At 45.2% G+C, this 22,198-nt stretch overlaps 1 protein-coding gene across 1 annotated transcript in view; it reads left to right on the plus strand.

The window, feature by feature from the left end:
• LOC117872446 (collagen alpha-6(VI) chain-like) overlaps positions 1 to 22,198 on the plus strand; it is a 127,471-nt gene that overhangs the window by 50,462 nt on the left and 54,811 nt on the right. Inside the window, exons 17-23 of the mRNA XM_034760901.1 lie at positions 485 to 511; positions 3,425 to 3,469; positions 3,557 to 3,610; positions 3,899 to 3,961; positions 5,941 to 6,006; positions 7,344 to 7,397; positions 8,365 to 8,400. Of these exons, the coding sequence (XP_034616792.1) occupies positions 485 to 511; positions 3,425 to 3,469; positions 3,557 to 3,610; positions 3,899 to 3,961; positions 5,941 to 6,006; positions 7,344 to 7,397; positions 8,365 to 8,400 (345 nt within the window). The remainder of the gene's footprint in view (positions 1 to 484; positions 512 to 3,424; positions 3,470 to 3,556; positions 3,611 to 3,898; positions 3,962 to 5,940; positions 6,007 to 7,343; positions 7,398 to 8,364; positions 8,401 to 22,198) is intronic.

Below are 22,198 nucleotides of genomic sequence, written 5' to 3' on the forward strand. Positions count from 1 at the left end.
TTATTTTTACTTTCCATATATCTATTTTGCACCTAGAAGAATTCCCTTCTGTGCATTCTTTAAGGACTTGTGGACGGCTATGCCCTGTTTTCAGAATACCAGAGTAACCCTCTAGCTTCTGGGTGTGCTGGGCTTGTATCTATTCTTAGTGGCTCTGGCCAGGACAAGAGCATTGCAATGGTGGTTGGAGAGTCTGCTGATTCAGCAGTTCTCCAATGAATTTCCCACCTGCGGAGCTGCTACAGAGCCCTCGTGAGGAGTTAAAGTTGAACCAACCTGATTGCTAGGACAGGAACAGAAATGTCAATCTGCCCTGGAGCACCAAGGAGCTTTCATGGTGTAGATTCTGAAACTCGATCCCTCATTGGCATCTGCCTGTGATCAATTCAGCAAGCTGCTTCTTGCTCCTGCACCAGCTCTAGAAAACACTTCTGCTGCTTTTTGGTATAGTTTAAATTTTAACACAACTTATTTTTAATTTCAGGGAGCAAGAGGCTATCGAGGAAGCCGGGTATGTGTTCTTTCTATAGTTTCTTCCAGCAAAACCGCTCTTGGTTATACACAGTCCTGTCATCTTTACTTCATGAGGTAGGATGAAAGTATGAAAGCTAGCTAAAGACCAAGGCAAAGGGTATCAAAAATTGAGTTTAAAAACATTGTGTGGATATATAATGTATGCTGGGTTGGGAACTGCTCCTAGACTATTAAGAGACAATGGACATGTGATTCATTTGAACTGAACGACTGCAGAAATTTGACCTAAATTGCTCACAGTGAAAAAGTCAGCACTAGTTACCAATAAAAAGCAACAAAGAGTCCTGTGGCACCTTATAGATTAATAGAGGTATTGGAATATAAGCTTTCGTGGGTGAATACCCACTTCGTCAGACGCATGTGATGAAGTGGGTATTCACCCATGAAAGCTTAAGCTCCAATACATCTGTTAGTCCATAAGGTGCCACAGGACTCTTTGTTGCTTTTTACAGATCCAGACTAACATGGCTACCCCTCTGATACTAGTTACCAATGTAACACTATTGGGGGCACAAGAGAGGGTTGCCAGAACTTCCCCTAGCTCTGGTTAGCTGGTTCTAGGAGGTAATGCAAAGGTGCCAGGAGTGGGTAAGTCTGTTTCCTGAATTCCTTTACCTCTCTCCTTTTCTAAAGATCTAAAACCCATGACAGTAAAAGGAGGGTCAATTCAGCCCTGATGATTGATTTAAAAACCATTGCTCATTTTGGCTCAAATAGATTGAAATCTAAGGTGGGATTTTCAGAAGAGCCTAGTGGAGTTACATATCCAAATCACACTGAAATTCAATGATAGTAGAGTGCCTAATTGCCTTAGGAAAATGTCAGCCTTAATGTGTGCTCCGTAGACAAAGTGCAGTCTAAAAACTAGTGCAGTCCTTGAATCAAAGCCCACACTGTTGATATACAAAGACTACTTCACCTTTTTTGGCTACCATTACGCAACTTCATTTGGAGAGCATATATCTTTCATTGCTAACATTGTCTTCTGGGATGTGCATCTTCAACTCAGCCATAACACATGCTTCAGTCACTCTACTCGTTGTGTCCACTTAAGTTATTTAAAAATGAAACTCTCCACTCCAAAGAAAGGATTCAATACTGGTAACTCAGTAAGGTCAAGAGAATCAGAACTTTGGTCTCATGCAAGCCTTTTAGAGACAGTTATTCAGAAACAGCTGTACTTTAAACCACGGCTCAGATCTGTTAACACGGGAAAGAAAAATAAAAAAAATGCAAAAACAAAAGTGGTGATCTCTTAGGATGTGGTTGTGGAATATTTATACAGTAAACACTGATTTGTGAACTAATAGATTTGGAACAGTCTACTTTTTTCTCCTTCACTAACTAATGCAATTTGCCTCATAAGCATGTAATATATAGTGTTAATTACTGCCAAGACCAAGCTAACAACCATTTACGAAGATATTAAAGCTATCAGATTATGAGTCCCATTGACTTCAGTGGTCTTTAGAAGAGGCCCTTAAAGTCACTTGCAAGGTATTTGTGTATTACCCATTTCAATTCTCAAGGTAACAAAACAATGTATGGTCCCTTTTCATCTCTTTCTTTATTCCAACTGAGCATCAGAGTAAATTCCTTCTTTTTGTAAAGGGTAAACAAAAGGAAAAGACGAGCACTCCAAGTACCATTTAGTTTTCAATTAAAAGAAAACTATTTGGGCAATTCTAAAACATTTCAGGAGTTCCCTCACTGAAAGTAATGTCTTGTAGCTGTAAATCTTCAGGACAATTACATTCAAAAGTCATATTCTTCATTTGAACAGCAAATTCACATTACAAGCTTCTGAGATTTGGGTTGCTATTTTATAAGACATTGTCTTCCAGAAATGGCTGATATTTTTTCTGATTTTTTTAGTGATAAGATCTCAGCTGCAATACAAAAAGGTGACTGTAGATGGTGTAATGTATTAGTCCTACCAGTTCTGTAAAAAAAAAAAAAAAAAAAAAAACCAAAACAAAACCCAAAAACCTGGTTGAAGAATTTCAGTTATGAAGTGAATGGACTACTTTCAGATCCCATTAACCCTTTTTCTAGATTAACCAGAGAAATCATTGGCTTTCCCCTGGAGCTCACTAGGTCACCCTCTCAGAGCTCTTAGCTCTTGCTACCTGGGAAAGGAGTAATCAAAAGCAGGTGTCTCAACACTAATTACGCACCCATCAGATTGGCTCTAAGAATGTTTGAATAAATGACATCTTTAACACAACATGGAGGTATTCACAGTTTTGAGTGAAGCTGGTTTAGAGTCAAAGTATCAAAATCCACCCTGATGCCAATAAGCACAATTTTATTAAAACAATCCATTAAAATAATGGTTCTGTGCCTTTATTTGTCCCAAAGTCTACAAAACTCTTACATAGTTACTTCTACTTCCAGTAAAGCGATGTTTTTCTAAGAGAGATGCTCTAGGAATTATTTTTGGGAAGTTTCTAGTCTGTGTTATACAGGAGGTCAGCCTAGGTTCTTTCTGGCCTTTGAATCCATAAATCTATGAATTATTACCAGCTGTTAAGTATAACAACCACAATATAAAATGCCCTAAAAAGAACCCAGTACACTATAAATAAGTAAAACAATTGAGCACCAAAAATACAAGAGAACCTAACTGCTAGATCAAATGCAAACTGATTATATCCTGGAAGCTGAGAGATTTTAAGGATGCCGGTGGTAAAGGAGATGTGAAAAAATGACTGATGGCAAAGTAAAGAGAGTTCTTATTCTTGAAGTTCATATTTTTAATAACTATTATTCTTACTTTTGAAAGTATTCAAAAGCATGTTAGGTGCTTTACTGTACATATAGAAAGACAGATTCCTCGCCCCAAAATGCTCACTAGTGTGCTAATGTGGATTTTTATTTCTACCAACAGGGTGAAGACGGTGAAAATGGAATTGATGGGATTGATGGAGCAGAGGTAACCTTTATTCACATGTACTGAATTAAATTAATGAGGTTCACCTGAAAGAAAGAACATTATTTGTTTGTATTTTTATTTTTCTAGGGAAAACAAGGATCTCCTGGATCTTCCGGAGAAAAAGGCAGCGCAGGAAGACGGGTAAAGTGTATTTAGCCCTGATGGAAGCTTCTGTCACCTTTCCGACTTTACTGCCAAATCTGCAACCTCTGTGACCTCTTAACAGCTGCACATTCTCGAATTATTTGATATAAACTGGGTAGATATATTTAAAGTGTAAAAGCCAGATTCTCAGCTGGTGTAAATCAGCATAGCTCCATTGACTTAATAGAGTTATGCAAATTTATGGCAGTGAGGATCTGGCCCTAAAGCTCTAACGATGACATTAATACAGTATTCTAATTGTATGTGCTTTCTTCATGACTTAAGGGTAGAAAAGGACCTAGAGGAGAACTGGGTGAGCGTGGAGAGCCTGGTCTAAGAGGAAACCATGTAAGTAAAGTCTATGGTATCTTTTAACTTTTGACAGACTGAAAAGACTTTCAGTGAAGTGAATAGCAATAGAGCTTTTAATCTTCATCTTTGAGTCCAGGTTTGTCATATAATGTCCAGATTTTGTGATGAAGTTGCCTCAAATGTCAATTTTGTTGTAATGTTTGAGGGCATCCTAATAATCCTGGACCATGCACTACCCTGCCGAGGAAATCGGGAATAGAACTGGTCAGGAATTTTTATGATTAAATGGCTTCTGGTTGGAAAATGCCAGTTTGATAAAACTGAACCATTTTGTGGAAATGTATCAGTTTCTCAGGTCTAGGGTGGAATTTCTGGTCAAAGAGAGAAATCCCCATGCCAGAATTTCCAACAGACCTGTGGTTAGGGAACTCAGTTGGGATGCGGAAGACGCAGGTTTAGTTCCTTGCTATAACTCAGACAGAGCAGGGACTTCTGGCTATTCCAGGGAGGGAGGGAGGGTCTCTCTCTTTCTCTCTCTGATGGGATTTTTGCTGGATGGGAAAACTATTTCCTGCCTGTCTCTGAAAGGGAATTTTGAGTCTCTCATTAATGGCTGGAGGTTTGGCACCTGAAATCTATGGATGTCCCAAGATACATACCCATCTTAATAATACCAGAGAGGGGCAGCAGCACAGGCCTCACTGCTTCCTTATCCATGGTAACACAGCCCCTTCTGGAACCATTCTAGCATGCAGTCCCTACTGCTGGCTGAACTGAACCCCATCCTCTAAAAAGATTTGCAGCCATCTGGAGGAGTTACTGCTGATTCCATTAGAAGAAACTTGGGGGCTGATGTCTGGTTGGAAATGGACAACGATGGAGAGAGCAGCTGCTTTTTGACTCCACCCCTCCTTGTGATGAACTGCAGAGCCCTAATCTTATGGCGGGGCTTCAGCAGCGTCTGAGGACCAGAAGTTAGAATGCAGAGGAGGCTCTGCTCTCTCCACACCATTGGTTAAGGACCTTTTCAGGTGCATTTTGCAGCCCTTTTCTCCAAATAGCAAAGGGTATCATGTGGCTCCTGCTGGTTTCTAATGCTCAGTTAACACTGTCAGGTGTCCTAGTAACAATCAGGTGTCCTGGCCCCATTGAAGCAAATAAGAATTTAGCCATTGTCATGAGTTCAGTGGGTCAGGATTTCATTCCCTGAGTCCAACTGCATTGTATTCAAAGAGGACAATATCCATGTATAATTCAATTCATTTCAGGATAAAATCTTGCTGAAGATCACTGATTATGTTCTTACCAGCACATGTAAACCCCTGCTTTTGCATGGGTTTAGCTGTTGGGCCAGTTAATCCACCATCTGAGCAGTCTCCCATATGGTAACCAATGAAACTGTTGCATCCAAATTAGCTGTAGGGAAATGGTAAGATTGGTTGAGTTACCTCTTATATCACAATGGTCTGGAACTCTTGGCATGTCATAGACACTGAGCTACTGTAGCTATACACTGCACAGGTGTTGTTTGTAAAGGCACAATGGCTGAGAACTTACCACACAATTTGTAACAGACCATAAATCCCAGTGATGAATGAACATGGTGATATTCTTAACAAAAAAGAGCTCTCAGCCATGCATGTAGCTATTTCCATCACTTCCCACTGACTCAATAGGCATTTTAGGCTTCAGAGTAACACACAGAGTGACAATCCTGGAATCTTATTATATAGACCCTGGGTAATTATACCTAAACAGACAAATCAACCATTTAATTACAAGCTTGAATTCATTGCCCATCCAGATACTTTCTTTTCATCTCTTTGGGCAAAGAGCTCTTAGTTTCTGATTGTGGAACTGCATCTGCAGAGGCCTCTTGCCACCACCATCTTCTGAATTCATCCTTTTTATTATTATTATTATTACTCTGCTCCTATTTCCATATCCTGCCTTTGCAGCTACACTAGCAAAGAAGAAATTACCAAAAATGGTTAACGTCGTCTTGACTTTTTCAGGGGGATCCTGGAATTAACAATAATGTCTCTGGTCCAGAGGGTGAAAAAGGAAAGCCAGGGCAGCAGGTAAACACAGTTGTGCACTGTTAAGGGCTAACAGGGCTATGTGGGGAGGAAAACGGTGTGTTTCTTAGAGGGTTGAGTTCTATCAGTTTTTGGGGGTGAGCTGCTATTTAATTTTATATTTTGCTTTATAACCTGCGTCTGCAGCACGTAAGGCTTTGGAGAGGTGTGCCCCTTTTTTCTTATTGTATCAATCCATAGAAATGCCACGCTGTGCCTACAGCTGGTAATATTTTTGTGCTTGCCGATGGATGTCGAATGCAGTTTGACCAGAAGGAAGATCATTTGTAATTTGTTACCTGGATTTAGCATGAATATATTTCTACAGAAGACTTCTCAGGGTGGATTGAGACCACCAACTTCATTTCTCATAGGCCTCTAATCAGTGAAATACCACATTGCTTAGAAAAAAAATAAATCCAGCATTCTGAATACCAAAAACATCCTTGTCAGCTTGCTAAAAATGATTTATTCCTTAAGAGTAGACTGAACTCCTTTCTGACCTGTCTCTTCAGATTTGGATACATGCTTACAAAATGTCTTCTGAATCCTTTCTGGTTAAATTAGATTTGCTGTAAGTGGATGGGGCAGGAACTTGAAACTTAGTATATGTGTGTACAGTGGAGCTGATCCTGATCGGCAGTGATGCAGTACAAATAAAATAACCAAAGGAGCTCTGCCCATATTTCCTCGTTTCTTGATTTCCAAGTTGTAAGGAAGGGTTTATCTACGTTCTACTCAAATACCAAAGTTAGAGTACAGTGGGTATAGGCATATCCATATGAAATCTGGTCACATCTCAAAAACTCCTTTGTCTACAGGAAGCTGATTGACTGACTGTGTAAAAATATATCTAGGTTCTAATCCAAATACCATTAAAGTCAATGGAAATCCCCCTGTTAACTTCAGTGGGTTTTGGATCAGGCCCCAGACCTTAAGAAGTTGCCCTTTTTGCATAATTGCTTTTCAGAGAAAAGCTGGACTTTAATGAATTTCTGGCAACAAAAGTCACTGCTTTCTGATTAATCTTTCCTCAGAATCCCCACCATCTGCTTTCTTTGGAAGACAGAGACAGAAAAAAGATCCCACAAAAGCCTTTATCTAATCTCAGATGGTTATGGTTGAAGGGTTGGAACCCAAAAGCAGACCAGTTCCTTCTGGCTAGATACTTTTAATTAAACACACTTCTCACAGAACTAGGTCTAACACATGCTGTGGTTCGGATGATTACAATGCAATTAGAAGAAAACATTTTCCAGGAAAAATATCAAAGAAGGGCTATAAAAAGAAACACGTGTACTTGATATCTTTTAAAAAAAGGCTGACTTTTCGTTTTGCAGGGAGAACCAGGAACAGATGGAGTGCCAGGAGAGTCGGGTGCAGAGGGCACTGATGTAAGAGCAGTTATCCTTATGGAAGTAGCTGATCTATAGCTGAGGATGCAATGATGTTCCCATTTATAAGTCCAATTTTGCTCCCCACTTTTTTATCCCCACAAAAAATCTACACCAAAGGTATATTGGCCTCAAGTTTGGAAGGGTCGGTCTGTGATGGAGATAACTGTTTTCTACCAAATTTTAAATATATCATACAAGGAATTTCTGATTTATGACCACCCTTGAGCCTTGTGCTCAGTGGGGACCTTGGACCCTCCATGAGCCTTAGAAACTTGGGAAAGTCACCAAAGACAAGCCTAATCCCTCCTCGCCAACCCATAAGCCTTAGTAAGCTTCTTACTCCCCCCACAAGCCTATATAAGCTCACTGGGTGCTGACAAGCCTATTTTGACTCATTGGAGTCGGAGGAGCCTATTAAGGCTGAGGGGATATTTGCTGAACCTCCTTCGTCTCCAAGGAAATGAAGGCAATGGCCCTGCTAATGCTCAGGAATGGGCTGCTTACTGGTCCCTCCTATCCTGGACTTGGGTGAGCTCCCAAAAGGCCTCCATGATGTTTAACAGTGTCACTATGGTCATGAAGGAAGCTAGGGAGAGCAGAGTACTTAGGGGAGTAACACAGTCCCCACTGCCTAACATGCATGGAACCAGGACTCTCCTTCTGCTGACCTTAGCAGTGGGGATGGGGAATGGGAAAGTCATCCTGGAGAAGGCAGTTTAGATACCTTCCTTCTGAATTTCCTACCATTCTAATGACTGTATTTTGATAAATGTAATACTCTTGTAAAGTTTCTACTCTTAATTTACTGATACGAACACTCAACCTCAATTTCACCTTGACCAAGGTATTTTGTCTGGGAATAGCCATTTCCTCCCCATTAATGTACCATGTTTGGCTCCAGGGCCATTATTTTTCATTTACTGGTCATAGTTCTGGATAAATTGCACTTGTCTTTCCCTCTTAGGGTGCAGGAGGTCGGCAAGGCCCCCAGGGATTAAAGGTCAGTGATGATTACTAGTATATGCTGTGTGTACATAGCTCTCTCTCAAGTCTGAGCTTTTGCCTGTCTTAGAGGGGATATTTTCAGTGTGATCACAGAAACTGAACACAAGTATTTAAGAATCAGGAAGTCCATTGCAAGCCTACTCGGCCTTTAGGTCCCAGGAAACACCCGACCAGAGGTCTTTTTGATTTGGAGGGGCCAAAAATGTAAAGGAGAATCTTAGCTTTCCCTGAAATAAAAGTCTGTTTCTAGCTCATTTTTTTGCGACGGTAGCCTTGTCAAACTGATATCAGCTGAGGTAAGTCAATCACTTAGGTTATAAGGAATGATCAGCTGGGCTCATTCCTGCAACACAAGGCTGAGGGACCTGATGATTTTCTCTCCAGTCCTTACCTGGGAAAACACAGACTTCACGTAAAATGACCTCATTAAATGTGGGGTATGTCCAAAGAATCCTTACGCCAGCCCTGTGTATAGCGATGTGATAACAGAGAACTGGGATTGGTCATGTTTGATGTAAAGCAACAAAATGCCATCTTGCAGGCTTGCTTAACAAAGGTTTCAGAATCAAACCAGAAGGTAGATGTCCAAATTTCCCACTGGGATATGCAAGTGGAACTTCCATTTGAACTGATGAAATTTGCATATGGATAGCCAAAGTCAGAATTTTGCCTCTGGTGCTAAGCCAAGGGACTCGTGCCATTGCTATCAGATAATGGGGCTATAATCACTGCTAGATAAGAATGTGAGAATTGTCTAGCCTCTAAGGCCTGGTCTACACTATGGGTTTAGGTCGACTTTAGCAGCGTTAAACCGAATTAAGCCTGGACACGTCCACACAACGAGGCCCTTTCTTTCGACTTAAAGGGCCCTTTAAACCGGTTTCTTTACACCACCTCCGACGAGGGGATTAGCGATAAAACCGGCCTTTGCGGGTCGGAATTGGGGTAGTGTGGACGGAATTCGATGTTATTGGCCTCCGGGAGCTATCCCACAGTGCTTCATTGTGACCGCTCTGGACAGCGCTCTCAACTCAGATGCACTGACCAGGTAGACAGGAAAAGACCCGCGAAGGTTTGAATTTCATTTCCTGTTTGCCCAGCGTGGAGAGCACAGGTGACCACGCAGAGCTCATCAGCACAGGTAACCGTCATGGAGTCCTTCCAGGATCGCAAAAGAGCTCCAGCATGGACCGAACGGGAGGTACGAGATCTGCTCGCCATATGGGGAGATGAAGCAGTGATAGCTGAACTCCGTAGCAGTAAAAGAAATGGAAAAGTATTAGAAAAGATCTCCAAGGCCATGAAGGACCGAGGCCATAACAGGGACACACAGCAGTGCCGCGTGAAAATTAAGGAGCTAAGGCAAGCCTACCACAAAGCCAGAGAAGCAAACGGAAGGTCCGGGGCAGAGCCGCAAACTTGCCGCTACTACGCGGAGCTGCATGCGATCCTAGGGGGTGCAGCCACCACTACCCCAACCGTGTGCTATGACTCTCTCACTGGAGAAACACACAGGGAAGACGGTTCGGGGAACGAGGAAGATGACGATGGAGGTACTGTAGGTAGCTCACAGCAGCAAGGAAGCGGAGAAACCGGTTTCCCCAACAGCCAGGATCTGTTTGTTACCCTGGACCTGGAACCAGTAACCTCCGAACTCACCCAAGACCCTCAGGGCACACAGGAGACCTCTGGTGAGTGTACCTTTGTAAATATTTGTAAACATTACACATGGTTTAAAAGCAAGCGTGTTTAATGATTAATTTGCCCTGGCAATCGCGGCCAGTACATGTACTGGAAAAGTCTGTTAACGTGTATGGGGATGGAGCGGAAATCCTCCAGGGACATCTCCAGAAAGCTCTCCTTTATGTACTCCCAAAGCCTTTGCAAAAGGTTTCTGGGGAGGGCTGCCTTATCCCGTCCGCCATGGTAGGACACTTTACCACGCCAGGCCAGTAGCACGTAGTCTGGAATCATTGCATAACAAAGCATGGCAGCGTATGGTCCCGGTGTTTGCTGGCATGCAGACAATATCCATTCCTTGTCTCTCTTTGTTATCCTCAGGAGAGTGATATCATTCACGGTCACCTGGTTGAAATGGGGTGATTTTATTAAGGGGACATTCAGAGGCGCCCGTTCCTGCTCTTCTGAACAGAAATGTTCCCCGCTGTTAACCATGCGGTGGAGGGGAGGGGTGAAGTGATCATCCCAGAGAATCGTGTGTGTGTGTGTGTGTGGGGGGGGGGGGGGGTTTACTTGTGTTTGTGCCGCATGTTAACCGGGAAACTGCAGCCCCCTCCTTTTACATTGAAACCCCATTTTAAATGGACAACCCAATTCATCCTTGAGATGGGAAATGCGCTGCTGTTTGCAACCTTTCCCGCATGTTAAGAAGGTTAAATAAGCCAAAACACTGTGGCCTACGATGGCTGCCTGCAAGCCGAAATATGCGACCTTGTAATGAAAGAGTGTACCCATTGTTCCCTAAAATGTGTCTTTTTTAACCACCTCTCCCTTCTCCTCCACCAGCTGCAAATGTTTCTCCTTCGCAGAGGCTCGTGAACATTAGAAAGAGAAAACGTAAGACGAGGGACGAGATGTTCACGGAGCTGCAGATGTCCTCCCACGCTGATAGAGCACAGCAGAATGCGTGGAGGCAGTCAATGTCGGAGATGAGAAAAGTCCAACATGAACGAGAGGAGAGGTGGCGGGCTGAAGACGATAGGTGGCGTCAGCTTGCAGACAGACGGCAAGAGGCAATGCTCCGTCTGCTGGAGCATCAAAGTGATATGCTCGAGCGTATGGTTGAGTTGCAGGAAAGGCAGCAGGAGCAGAGACCGCCGCTACAGCCCCTGTGTAACCAACAGCCCTCCTCCCCAAGTTCCATAGCCTCGTCACCCAGACGCCCAAGAACACGGTGGGGGGGCCTCCGTCCACCCAGTCACTCCACCCCAGATGATCGCCCAAGCATCAGAAGGCTGGGCTTCAATAAGAGTTAAAGTTTTAAAATGCAGTGTGTCCTTTTCCATCCCTCCTCCCCCACCCATCCCTGCTACCTTGGCAATTATCCCCCTACCTCTGTAAGGAACTAATAAAGAATGCATGAATGTGAAAAAACAATGACTTTATTGCCTCTGCAAGCGGGAGGGGAGGGGAGGGTGGGGTGGGGTGGTTGGTTTACAGGGAAGTAGAGTGAACCGGGTCGGGGGGGGGGTTGGAGGGTTCATCAAGGAGAAACAAACAGAAGTTTCACACAGTAGCCTGGCCAGTCACAAAACTCGTTTTCAAAGCTTCTCTGATGCGCACCGCGCCCTGCTGTGCTCCTCTAACCGCCCTGGTGTCTGGCTGCGCGTAATCAGCGGCCAGGCGAGTTGCCTCAACCTCCCACCCCGCCATAAATGTCTCCCCCTTACTCTCACAGATATTGTGGAGCGCACAGCAAGCAGCAATAACAATGGGGATATTCTTTTCGCTGAGGTCTGAGCGAGTCAGTAAGCTGCGCCAGCGTGCTTTTAAACGTCCAAATGCACATTCCACCACCATTCGGCACTTGCTCAGCCTGTAGTTGAACAGGTCCTGACTCCTGTCCAGGCTGCCTGTGTATGGCTTCATGAGCCATGGCATTAAGGGGTAGGCTGGGTCCCCAAGGATCACGATAGGCATTTCAACATCCCCAATGGTCACTTTCTGGTCCGGGAAGAAAGTCCCTTCCTCCAGCTTTCGAAACAGAGCAGAGTTCCTGAAGACGCGAGCATCATGTACCTTTCCCGGCCATCCCACGTTGATGTTGGTGAAACGTCCCTTGTGATCCACCAGGGCTTGCAGCAGCATTGAAAAGTACCCCTTGCGGTTTATGTAGTCGGTGGCTTGGTGCTCCGGTGACAAGATAGGGATATGGGTTCCGTCTATGGCCCCGCCACAGTTTGGGAATCCCATTTCAGCAAAACCATCCACTATTGACTGCACGTTGCCCAGAGTCACTACCCTTGCTATCACCAGGTCTTTCATTGCCCTGGCAAATTGGATCACAGCAGCCCCCACAGTAGATTTGCCCACTCCAAATTGATTCCCGACTGACCGGTAGCTGTCTGGCGTTGCAAGCTTCCACAGGGCTATTGCCACTCGCTTCTCAACTGTGAGGGCTGCTCTCATCTTGGTATCCTGGCGTTTCAGGGCAGGGGAAAGCAAGTCACAAAGTTCCATGAAAGTGCCCTTACGCATGCGAAAGTTTCGCAGCCACTGGGAATCGTCCCATACCTGCAGCACGATGCGGTCCCACCAGTCTGTGCTTGTTTCCCGGGCCCAGAATCGGCGTTCCACGGTATCAACCTGCCCCAGTAACACCATGATTTCCACATTGCTGGGGCCTGTGCCTTGTGAGAGGTCTATGGCCATGTCAATTTCCTCATCACTCTCGTCGCCGCGCTGCAATCGCCTCCTCGCCTGGTCCGGGTTTCGCCTTGGCATGTTCTGGCTCTGCATGTACTCCAGGACAATGCGCGTGGTGTTCATAGTGCTCATAATTGCCGCGGTGATCTGAGCGGGCTCCATGATCCCAGTGCTAGCTATGGCGCCTGGTCAGAAAAAAGGCGCGAAAGTAGTATCTGATGGACCAGGAGAAGGAGGGCGGGAGGGAGGGAGGGCCGAGTGACGACATGGCGTACAGGTACAGGAACAGGGAGAAACACAAACAACTGTCACACAGAATGGTCCCCCCAAAGATTAAACTGGAAACCCTGGGCTTAGCAGGCCGTTGATTTCACGGAGGAAGGGGAAGCAAATGAACACAGAACAAATCTATTTTTTACATCTTAAGGTGGCAGCCGACGCTGCAGCATGAGTGACAGCCATACCAGTATGACGATGACGGATACCAATCATAATATGCCATCATCTGCCAAAAGGCAAGGGGCTGCTGCTGTGTAGCAATGCAGCCCCACGTCTGCCAGCCCCACGTCCGCCAGCACCCAGCATCGCCCTCGGCCTCTTCTGGGTGCTTAGCAGACAATATTGGGCAATTGGCAGAAAATAGTATATTATGACTGGTAACCGTCATCATCGAAACAGTAGCATGTCTGCCCAGGTGGCCATGATTGACAGCCATACCAGTACGACGACGACGGGTACCAGTCATAATATACCATCGCCTGCAAGGGGCTGGTGCAATGCAGCACTACGGCTGCCAGCCCCACGGCTATCACTCATGCTACACCGTCTACCGCCAAAAGGCAGTTAGCAGCTGCTGCTGTGTAGCAATGCAGTCCCACGTCTGCCGGCACCCAGAGGACATATGGTGACGGTGAGCTCAGCTGAGCTGAGCGGGCTCCATGCTTGCCGTGGTATGTTGTCTGCACAGGTAACCCAGGTAAAAAGGCGCGAATCTATTGTCTGCCGTTGCTGTGACGAGGGGGGAGGGGCCTGACGACATGTACCCAGAACCGCCCGCGACACTGTTTTGCATCATCCGGGCATTGGGATCTCAACCCAGAATTCAAAGAAAAGGCGCGAACCGCTTCTCGGCTCGAGCTGTGGCGCAAACGTAGTATCTGACGGCCTAGGGGAAGGAGGGAGGGGGGCCGAGTGACGACATGGCGTACAGGCACAGGGAATTAAAATAAAGAACGGTGGCTGTGCATCAGGGAGAGACACAAACAACTGTCACAGACTGGTCCCCCCCAAAGATTAAACTGAAAACCCTGTTGACGGAGGGAGGGGGAAGCAAATGAATACAGAGAAAATCTATTTTTTACATCTTAAGACGACGGTGCAGCGTGACTGATAGCCCTCGGCATCTTTCTGGGTGCTTGGCAGCAAATACTGGGCGGTGTATGACGATGGTCTTCAGGCCTATTGCACGAGCTGCTGCTCAGGGAAGACTCTGCTAACGTGCGATGACCCGACTTGTAATAGGCCGGCTAACAGTCATAATACACCATTTACTGCCAAAAGGCAAGCCCCACGGCTGCCAGCACCCAGATCGCCGATGAAGGCTACCAGTCTACTGCACCGTCTACCGCCAAAAGGCAGTTAGCAGCTGCTGCTGTGTAGCAATGCAGTCCCACGTCTGCCGGCACCCAGAGGACATATGGTGATGGTGAGCTCAGCTGTGCTGAGCGGGCTCCATGTTGTCTGCACAGGTAACCCAGGTAACCCAGATAAAAAGGCGCGAATCTATTGTCTGCCGTTGCTGTGACGGGGGAGGGAGGGGCCTGACGACATGTACCCAGAACCGCCCGCGACACTGTTTTGCATCATCCGGGAATTGGGATCTCAACCCAGAATTCCAAGGGGCGGCAGAGACTGCGGGAACTGTGGGATAGCTGTGGGATAGCTACCCATAGTGCAATGCTCCGGAAGTCGACGCTAGCCTCGTACTGTGGACGAGGTCTGCCGACTAGAGCACCTAGAGCATTTTATTGTGTGGACATACACAATCGGCTGTATACAACCGATTTCAATAAAACCGGCTTCTATAAATTCGAACTAATTTCGTAGTGTAGACATACCCTAAGGCTTACACATATTTTTCAACCATTTAAAAATTAAAAAGTTAGTGAAGGGCAAGAGCTGACCACTGAGAAGAAGGGAGGCAGGCTGGTGCAGATCCACTATATTAAGCCTCCTTAAAACCAACACAAAACTCGGCTGAAGGTTTGTAAATATCTGCACTACAGTTGACAAGGCAAGACAGAGGTGAATGATTCCTTCAAGCCTTCTACGTCTGCCAGGTGTGTGTGTGTGTGTGTGTGTGTGTGTATGCGTACACACACACACACAACCAGAGCTCCCTCTTCTTCCACTACAGGGATACCAACAATGAGACCTGATTGGAAATTTTCCAAATTTTGTTGCAAAATGGCAATGAGTCAAACCTGAGAAGTTTTGTGACAACACTTTAGGTTAAATGAAGTTTCATTGAGTCACAAGCACAGTTCCAACTGAACCCTGTTATTTCCTTGCCAGCTCACCTAGTGGGCTGTTGGGGACAGTCTGCCCCGGGCCAGGGACCCCAAGGCTTCCCAGCTCCCAGTATCAGAATGTGGAGCCTGGAAACCCTGGGAGCCTTGGTTCTGACTGTGGCTTGTCTTCTAGCTCTGTGGCCTGGAAGTCCTGAAAATAGACTCATAGACTTTAAGGTCAGAAGGGACCATTATGGTCATCTAGTCTGACCTCCCGCATGATGCAGGCCACAAAAGCTGACCCACCCCCTTTCCCTTGACTCAGCTGTTGAAGTCCCCAAATCCTGTGATTTAAAGACTTCAAGTCACAGAGAATCCTCCAGCTAGCGACCCCCGCCCCATGCTGCGGAGGAAGGCGAAAAACCTCCAGGGCCTCTGCCAATTTACCCTGGAGGAAAATTCCTTCCCGACCCCAAATATGGTGATCAGTAGAACCCCGAGCATGCAGGCAAGATTCTCCAGCCAGACCCTCATTGACCATTGATACTATTTACCAGCGATGGCACGCTGTTGATTAATTGACTAAAATCACGTTATCCCATCAAACCATTCCCTCCATAAACTTATCTAGCTTACTCTTAAAGCCAGAGAGGTCTCAGCTCTCAGGACATCCAGACTCTCTCCTGCTGAGCTGGGAGCCTGAAAGCCCTGGGAGCCCTGGCTCCGAGCTTAGTGTGGGTTCCAGGTTCCTGCCACTGGAACCAGGAGTGTAGCAGCCCAGGGAGCCTTGTGAGCCCCAGCTCAAGCCCTGGCTCTCAGGGTCTAGGTGCCTGGCATTGCATCAGGGAGCCTGGAAGCAGTAAGAGGCCTGACTCGAGTTGTGGCTCTCAGGGTTCCAGACTCCCAGCCACAGAGCAAGACACCTGGGACAGCTGGTTCCCCAGGCTGCCTGACTCTCGGGTCAGCTTGCTGCCCAAGCTGCGGAAGTTGGGCAGACAGCTGGCCTGGGAGTTTGGAAGCCCGCTGGGCCCTGTGGTCTGCCCTGGAGCTGGGGGACAGTGGAATCTGGGGAGCATATTTGATTTTGGAAAGACTGTGTTTCCAAAATGGAAAAGTTTGGACTCTCCAGTTTGCAGGAAATTTTGAAATGGCAGAATTTCCCCATGAACTGGGAATTCCAAATTTCATCCAGCTCTAGCACCAGCAACACATGAACTGCTTCTGGCTCTCACAAAAATAACACACAGGATTGTAGTCGGCCCAGGAAGAGAAATTCCAAGTGCTGGAACGCTGATGGTCTTGATTAGGGATAGTAGATATGCATCTGAGACACAGAAATATAGGATGGGAATGGACCACCTGGGTCACTGAGTCCAGTCCACTGCTATCACAGGTGACCCATCATACAATCCCATTCGTAAATTTATCAAGCTTCATCTTAAAGCTAGGTAGGTTGGTTGACCCCACTACTTCTATTGGAAGATTGTTCCAGAACCTCATTCCTCTGATGGTTAGAAACCTTTTTCTGATTTCCAGCCTAAATTGATTCAGGGCAAGTTTATAATAATTTATTCTTCAAACTGGTTGTTAGTTTTTAAGGCAGCTTCATTTAAAACTAACAAACAAACAAAAGAATCCCCTGACCCCAAAATCAACAGCTGTGTTCTGATTGCAAACAGACCTAGCAAATCAGCTCCAAGATATTAAAATATAGAATTCTGTGAATTACAACAGACAGAGAATTCCAGAACTAGTGGAATTGATGGGAAAAATTAACTTCCAAACTATTGGGCCCAGACATGTTACAGGAATAGATTGAACACAATTGTACCACAGTAATTACTTCTGATTGGAGGTGCCGGGAAAGAACCGCACTGTTTAACCCCTGCGATGCAACAAAGAAGAGAAACACTGTAGAGAGGTTTAACTGATGAAGATGTTTCTGTCTCCATTTTATCGCTGGTTAAGTTTTAGGTAGTGTACCGGAAAAAGAATTGTTTGTCTCAGGAGTCACTTCAACAATGCAGTTACCAAAGAAAATCTAAAAGCAGATGGATCCAATAATGAGCTGGCAAAAGTAAAATAACATTGAAGAAATTCAAGAAGGTTCTGTGATTTTTAAAAGCAGGGAAACAAACCCTCTCCCTTGTACCTTAAGAAAATATGGCGGGCCTGTGATGATGTTTATAAACCAGGACTTTGCTTATTCTGCTTGCGTGTTATATCCCTTTACCCTACCCATCTTCTGTCTTGTCTGCTTAGGTTTTATGTTCTTAAGGGCAGACATCATATTACTCTGTAGAGCACCTAGCACAGTAAGGTCCCGTTCTTGGTTGACCTCTAGGTGCTCCGTCAGTACAAATAATGATGTTGGTGATGTATGATCACTCACTTGGAAAAATATAGTGTCTCAATAAGCATGTCTTGATGTTTCTGATTCTTCATATGTTTTGGGTAATAATTTTTCTGATTTTTCATTTCTCCTTTTACTAGTCTGCATCTTTCTCTAGATCTCATCAAGCAATTTCCCAGAGCTGTTCGCTTGTTTGCCTTAACAAAAATTAAATGTAGAGAAGCTTTGCGCTTTTGCCTCTGGCTCTATGGTACTATCTTCAGCCTAAGATTGTGCCTTTAGGGCCCTGCCCTACACTGCGGGAGAGAGCAGAGCTCCACCACCTTATTGAATACATGATGCTATCCATGGCTGCTATCTCTTACAAAATGGTAAGAGCCAGGTTCTTTCCTGATTTACTCTCTGGGCAATCCCCTTCATTTCAATTCATGCAGCTGTGGTGCCAGTGATTGGGAACTACCTGGGGGTGGGTTTGGTGGGGGGGGGGCAGTTAGCACACTTCCAGCCACTGGGCTCAAATAGCAATTGTTCCACAGCACTGTAGCTTTTCTTCAGGTTGTGTATGAGTGTGTGTGTGTGTGGAGTTAGCCCCTCAAAAATCCATTGCAGTTCACCTGCAAATAGCTGCTGAGTTGTACATGAGTTTGTCACATTTTCCCCCATGTGCACATGATATGCACTGAAATGCTTACTTGCTTCTTATTCTGGCAGCATTTCCATTAGGGAGCATGATAAAGGACTAACGGCTGCAGGGTTTCTCCACCACAAGGAAAAGAATGCTATGAATAAATGTAAATGGACTGCCAAGCACAAAGAGAAACTTAATAAATAACAATAGCATCCAAAATTGAATAAAACATTAATTTATGCAAAGAAAATGTAGGCTACAGAAGAGTCTCTTCAATGGCATATCACTTTCTTCAGCCAACCAGTCTTTGAATAGATATACAGTCCTATTGAGTTTTTGTCCTTCTGCACTTCCCAGTAGCTTATGGGGTTTCTTTGTTGGTGGAGATGGATCTCACGCTCTGCATTGATCTTTGGCTTGCTATGACCTATTGGGAGGCATCACGAGTTTGTGACATCAGGGGCTGTCTGATTCAAATTCAGTATCCAATGGAAAATGACAGCTACAGTCTGGTCTCCAGTGAAGCCCTCAGATAGTGCCTTTGTCACATTCACAATATGCAGTGTGAGTTTATATCTAAATACGAAACCTCTGCCTCATTGGCTCCCTGGCCAGGGACCTCAGAGCTGGAATCCGTTATAAGCATTTTGACCTTTTATGCTGTGTGGCAATGGTCCCCAAGAGACTGTATGCCAACTGAGGGTAGCCAGAGTGCAGCATCCATCACCCTCAGCCTGTACCCCCTACAGGGTAGGTTGGAGGGAGTGGCACAGGAGCGGATTATGGGAGCTGATGTATGCCAGGGATCCAATTCCAGATCCAGCCACTGTCCAGCCCTTTTTCACTACCAGGGCTGAATCTGATCCTATGTGTTTGTGACAGTTCTTGGGGCACCCAGAATGGTGAGACACCTTGATAGCCCTCGCTTCCGGCATGAGGGAGTCTTTCTTGTGCCTGGCTGGATGTCAGCTCTGTAACACCACCAGCCCTTCAGCTACTTGAGAACTTTCCTCTGGGCTATGCCAGCTCTGTCTTCACTTTGTAGGTTAAAAGTAAGTGCACCCCAGTCCCTAAGTCCCTTTGAATCGTTCCCCTGGATATCCAACCTCTGACACTAGCTACTCACAGAAATCCCAGATCTTCTGCTCCCAAAGGCAGTGTCCCCACTTTACCAGTGTTACCTTAAATTACAGCTCCTGTAAACGACACAGCACTTTTGAGCACTTATAATGAAACAAAAATAGGTCTATTTAAGAAAGGTAAAGACTTAACTAGAAATGAGAGACAGTGATGGAAATGGCTACAATACAAAACAAAATCATAAAATGCAAACCTGACTCTACCCTTATTCATTGTTACCTTTCCTATCCCCTGCCCCGTCTCCCAAAGTTCAATCTGTTGCAGAGCTGGCTGGTTCCACAAAAAGCAGGCCCCAAACATTCACGAAAACATCCCAGCTCCACATGGGGTTGTCCTCAGTGAATGGATAAAGACTGCTTCTCCCTCCCGTGTTACACTGAAAACAGCCTTTTGATTCTATTCACAGACAGGGCAAAGCCATGTCTTGTTATAATGGTTTTTTTTTTTACCGTTAAGTGGTTTTGATGCTTTGCCTCTGATGATTTCACATTGCAAGTCTTAGTATTGCGAAAGGCTAAACAATAGAGCTTTGCATTACATCACCAGCTAAACAGGATGGGATGACAGCCCCAATGGGGACATCACTCAGCCACATTATCCCCTGGTGACCAACTTTTGCTCCAAGTCTCTAAAGCATATTTTCAATATAAATACTGTATTCCTTAAATATTACCCGTACACACATCTTGCAATGATTATAAATCTTGAAAAGTTACAAACCATCTGTATCAGAAGGGTAGCCGTGTTAGTCTGGATCTGTAAAAAGCACCTTATAGACTTAACAGACATATTGGAGCATAAGCTTTCATGGGTGAATACCCACTTCGTCAGACACATGTAGTGAAAGCCTTCTGTAGATACCTTACATGTTATGCTTTATGGATAAATATCCTGTAAGATGTGCTTGGTGTAGTGAGTTTGTCAGCTCTGAGGTGAGAGTTGTTTGCTAAGAACAGGGGACTCTTTGCCAGGGGTCTTTGTGCCACAGTATTCCCTTTTTTTCATTTTCAGGGTCAATTTTTTGCTCTACATTACTCTTTTTTTTTCTCCTGGATTCTGGGGTCCCCTATCTTTTCCGGCTTCTAAGCCCTTTTCCCTTGTTGTGTTTAAGGCTCCTCTCTCTCTGTCGTTCATGACCTTTCCACCGTACCTACTGATATGGTCACTTACCTACCTACAATGCATCCTGAGGCTGCTCACTTAATCAGTTCTACCTTTCATTGCTGTCACTGGTCTTTGCTACTGCTCCTGCCACCACCCCTCATCTGAGTTCGTTCATTTGCATTTTCTATTTCCATCCATCTTGTCTGCCTATCCGCTAAGGCTACGTCTACACTGATTGCCGCATGGGCAGATATACCTGAGCTAGCTTTGATCTGAATAAGATGGGCAGCAGTACAGGCTGTACAAACCCACTCAGGATCCTGGGATGTACTTGAGTGGCTAGCCCATGCCACTGCGGCTTCACTGCTATTGTTCAAGCTAGGGCAGGTATGTCTACTTGTAGGGTGGGGGTGGTGTCACTGCAGAAATCTAAGCGATTTAGGACTGCATCTTGCTCTAGGGCTTCAGCCAAAAAGTAGTAATTGATGATCTGTGAGATTAACAGGACAGTTTTAAGACCATTACACATCACAGCTCTGGAGAATGTTGGGGCGGGGAGTCAGGGGAGTTGTCATTTGTCTGGCTGTACTATGTGGTATGTGGTGCTAGTAAGCAATGGAGTTCTGAGGTGGTTGTCAGAGAAAATGTTGACCTTCCTTCATAAAATCATTGGGTGCAGAAACGGACAAGTCCTTTTAGGGCAGTGGTCATCTCTTCAGAAAGTCAGGGGGCAAAGCTGGGCTCACAACTGAAAACTTTCCACACGAATTACAATGGCATAAATTCCTCTTAATTATTTACATCCCAGCTTTTCAAAATAGAATAGCCATCTGCGTGAATTAATGGGCATTCAGGGCTAAGGCCTCTGCCCGGACTCAGCTTCCAGCAACAGTGGAGATGCTCCTTGCTCGCCATTGCAACTGTAGGGTAGCAGCAGCCCTCTGACTGCTGCTCTCCTCCGCAGCAGGTTTGGCTGCTGGTTCTATGTAGTCATAGATCCACTGGCCTCGTCTCACCCCAGACACCATCTATGTGCCGGGATGCAGAGCACACAGCTCCACCGCACACTAGTGCTGGGGGACCCACATGCTGTCCCCCCTACACAGCAAGCAGAACTGCCTGGCCTCCTCTGCATCTAGTGTCTTCAGCAGCCCTTCTTTAGACCACAGGATTTGGCTTCTACTAGATCAGGCAGCCTGGAGGATTTTGTGTTTAAAACAAACAAAAAACCAATGCCGTTCAAATGAAGACAAATATTAGTGTTTTGTGATCAGGGCTGACAAAGAACTTCTGATGTCTTTTAATTGCACAGAGAGGGCCAAAACTCACTAATGTCCATGCAGTTTTACTATTTTTAATGGCTTATAGAAGGTGCTAACCTGACAACACTAGAGTTAAAGTGGTACAAAAAAAATAAAGTACTTTGCCATGCAGCAGCAACATGTCACTTTTTTTTTCTATTTTCTGAAAAGGAAAATGTTTTGGAGTTTCACCTCCAATCAGCTTCTGTGTTCCATGAAAACAAAAAAGGCAGACTTTAAATACTCTGTGACAATGACTTTTTGATTACAAGAAGTACAAAAGGCAGCCATTCTGAGACAGGGGTAACCACTGGGCAGAAAGACTGCTAGAGCCTAGGAGAAGAAGTGTGTATTGTACACATGAACAACAC

This window comes from Trachemys scripta, chromosome 2 (assembly GCF_013100865.1).
Source record: "Trachemys scripta elegans isolate TJP31775 chromosome 2, CAS_Tse_1.0, whole genome shotgun sequence".
Lineage (NCBI taxonomy): Eukaryota > Metazoa > Chordata > Testudines > Emydidae > Trachemys > Trachemys scripta.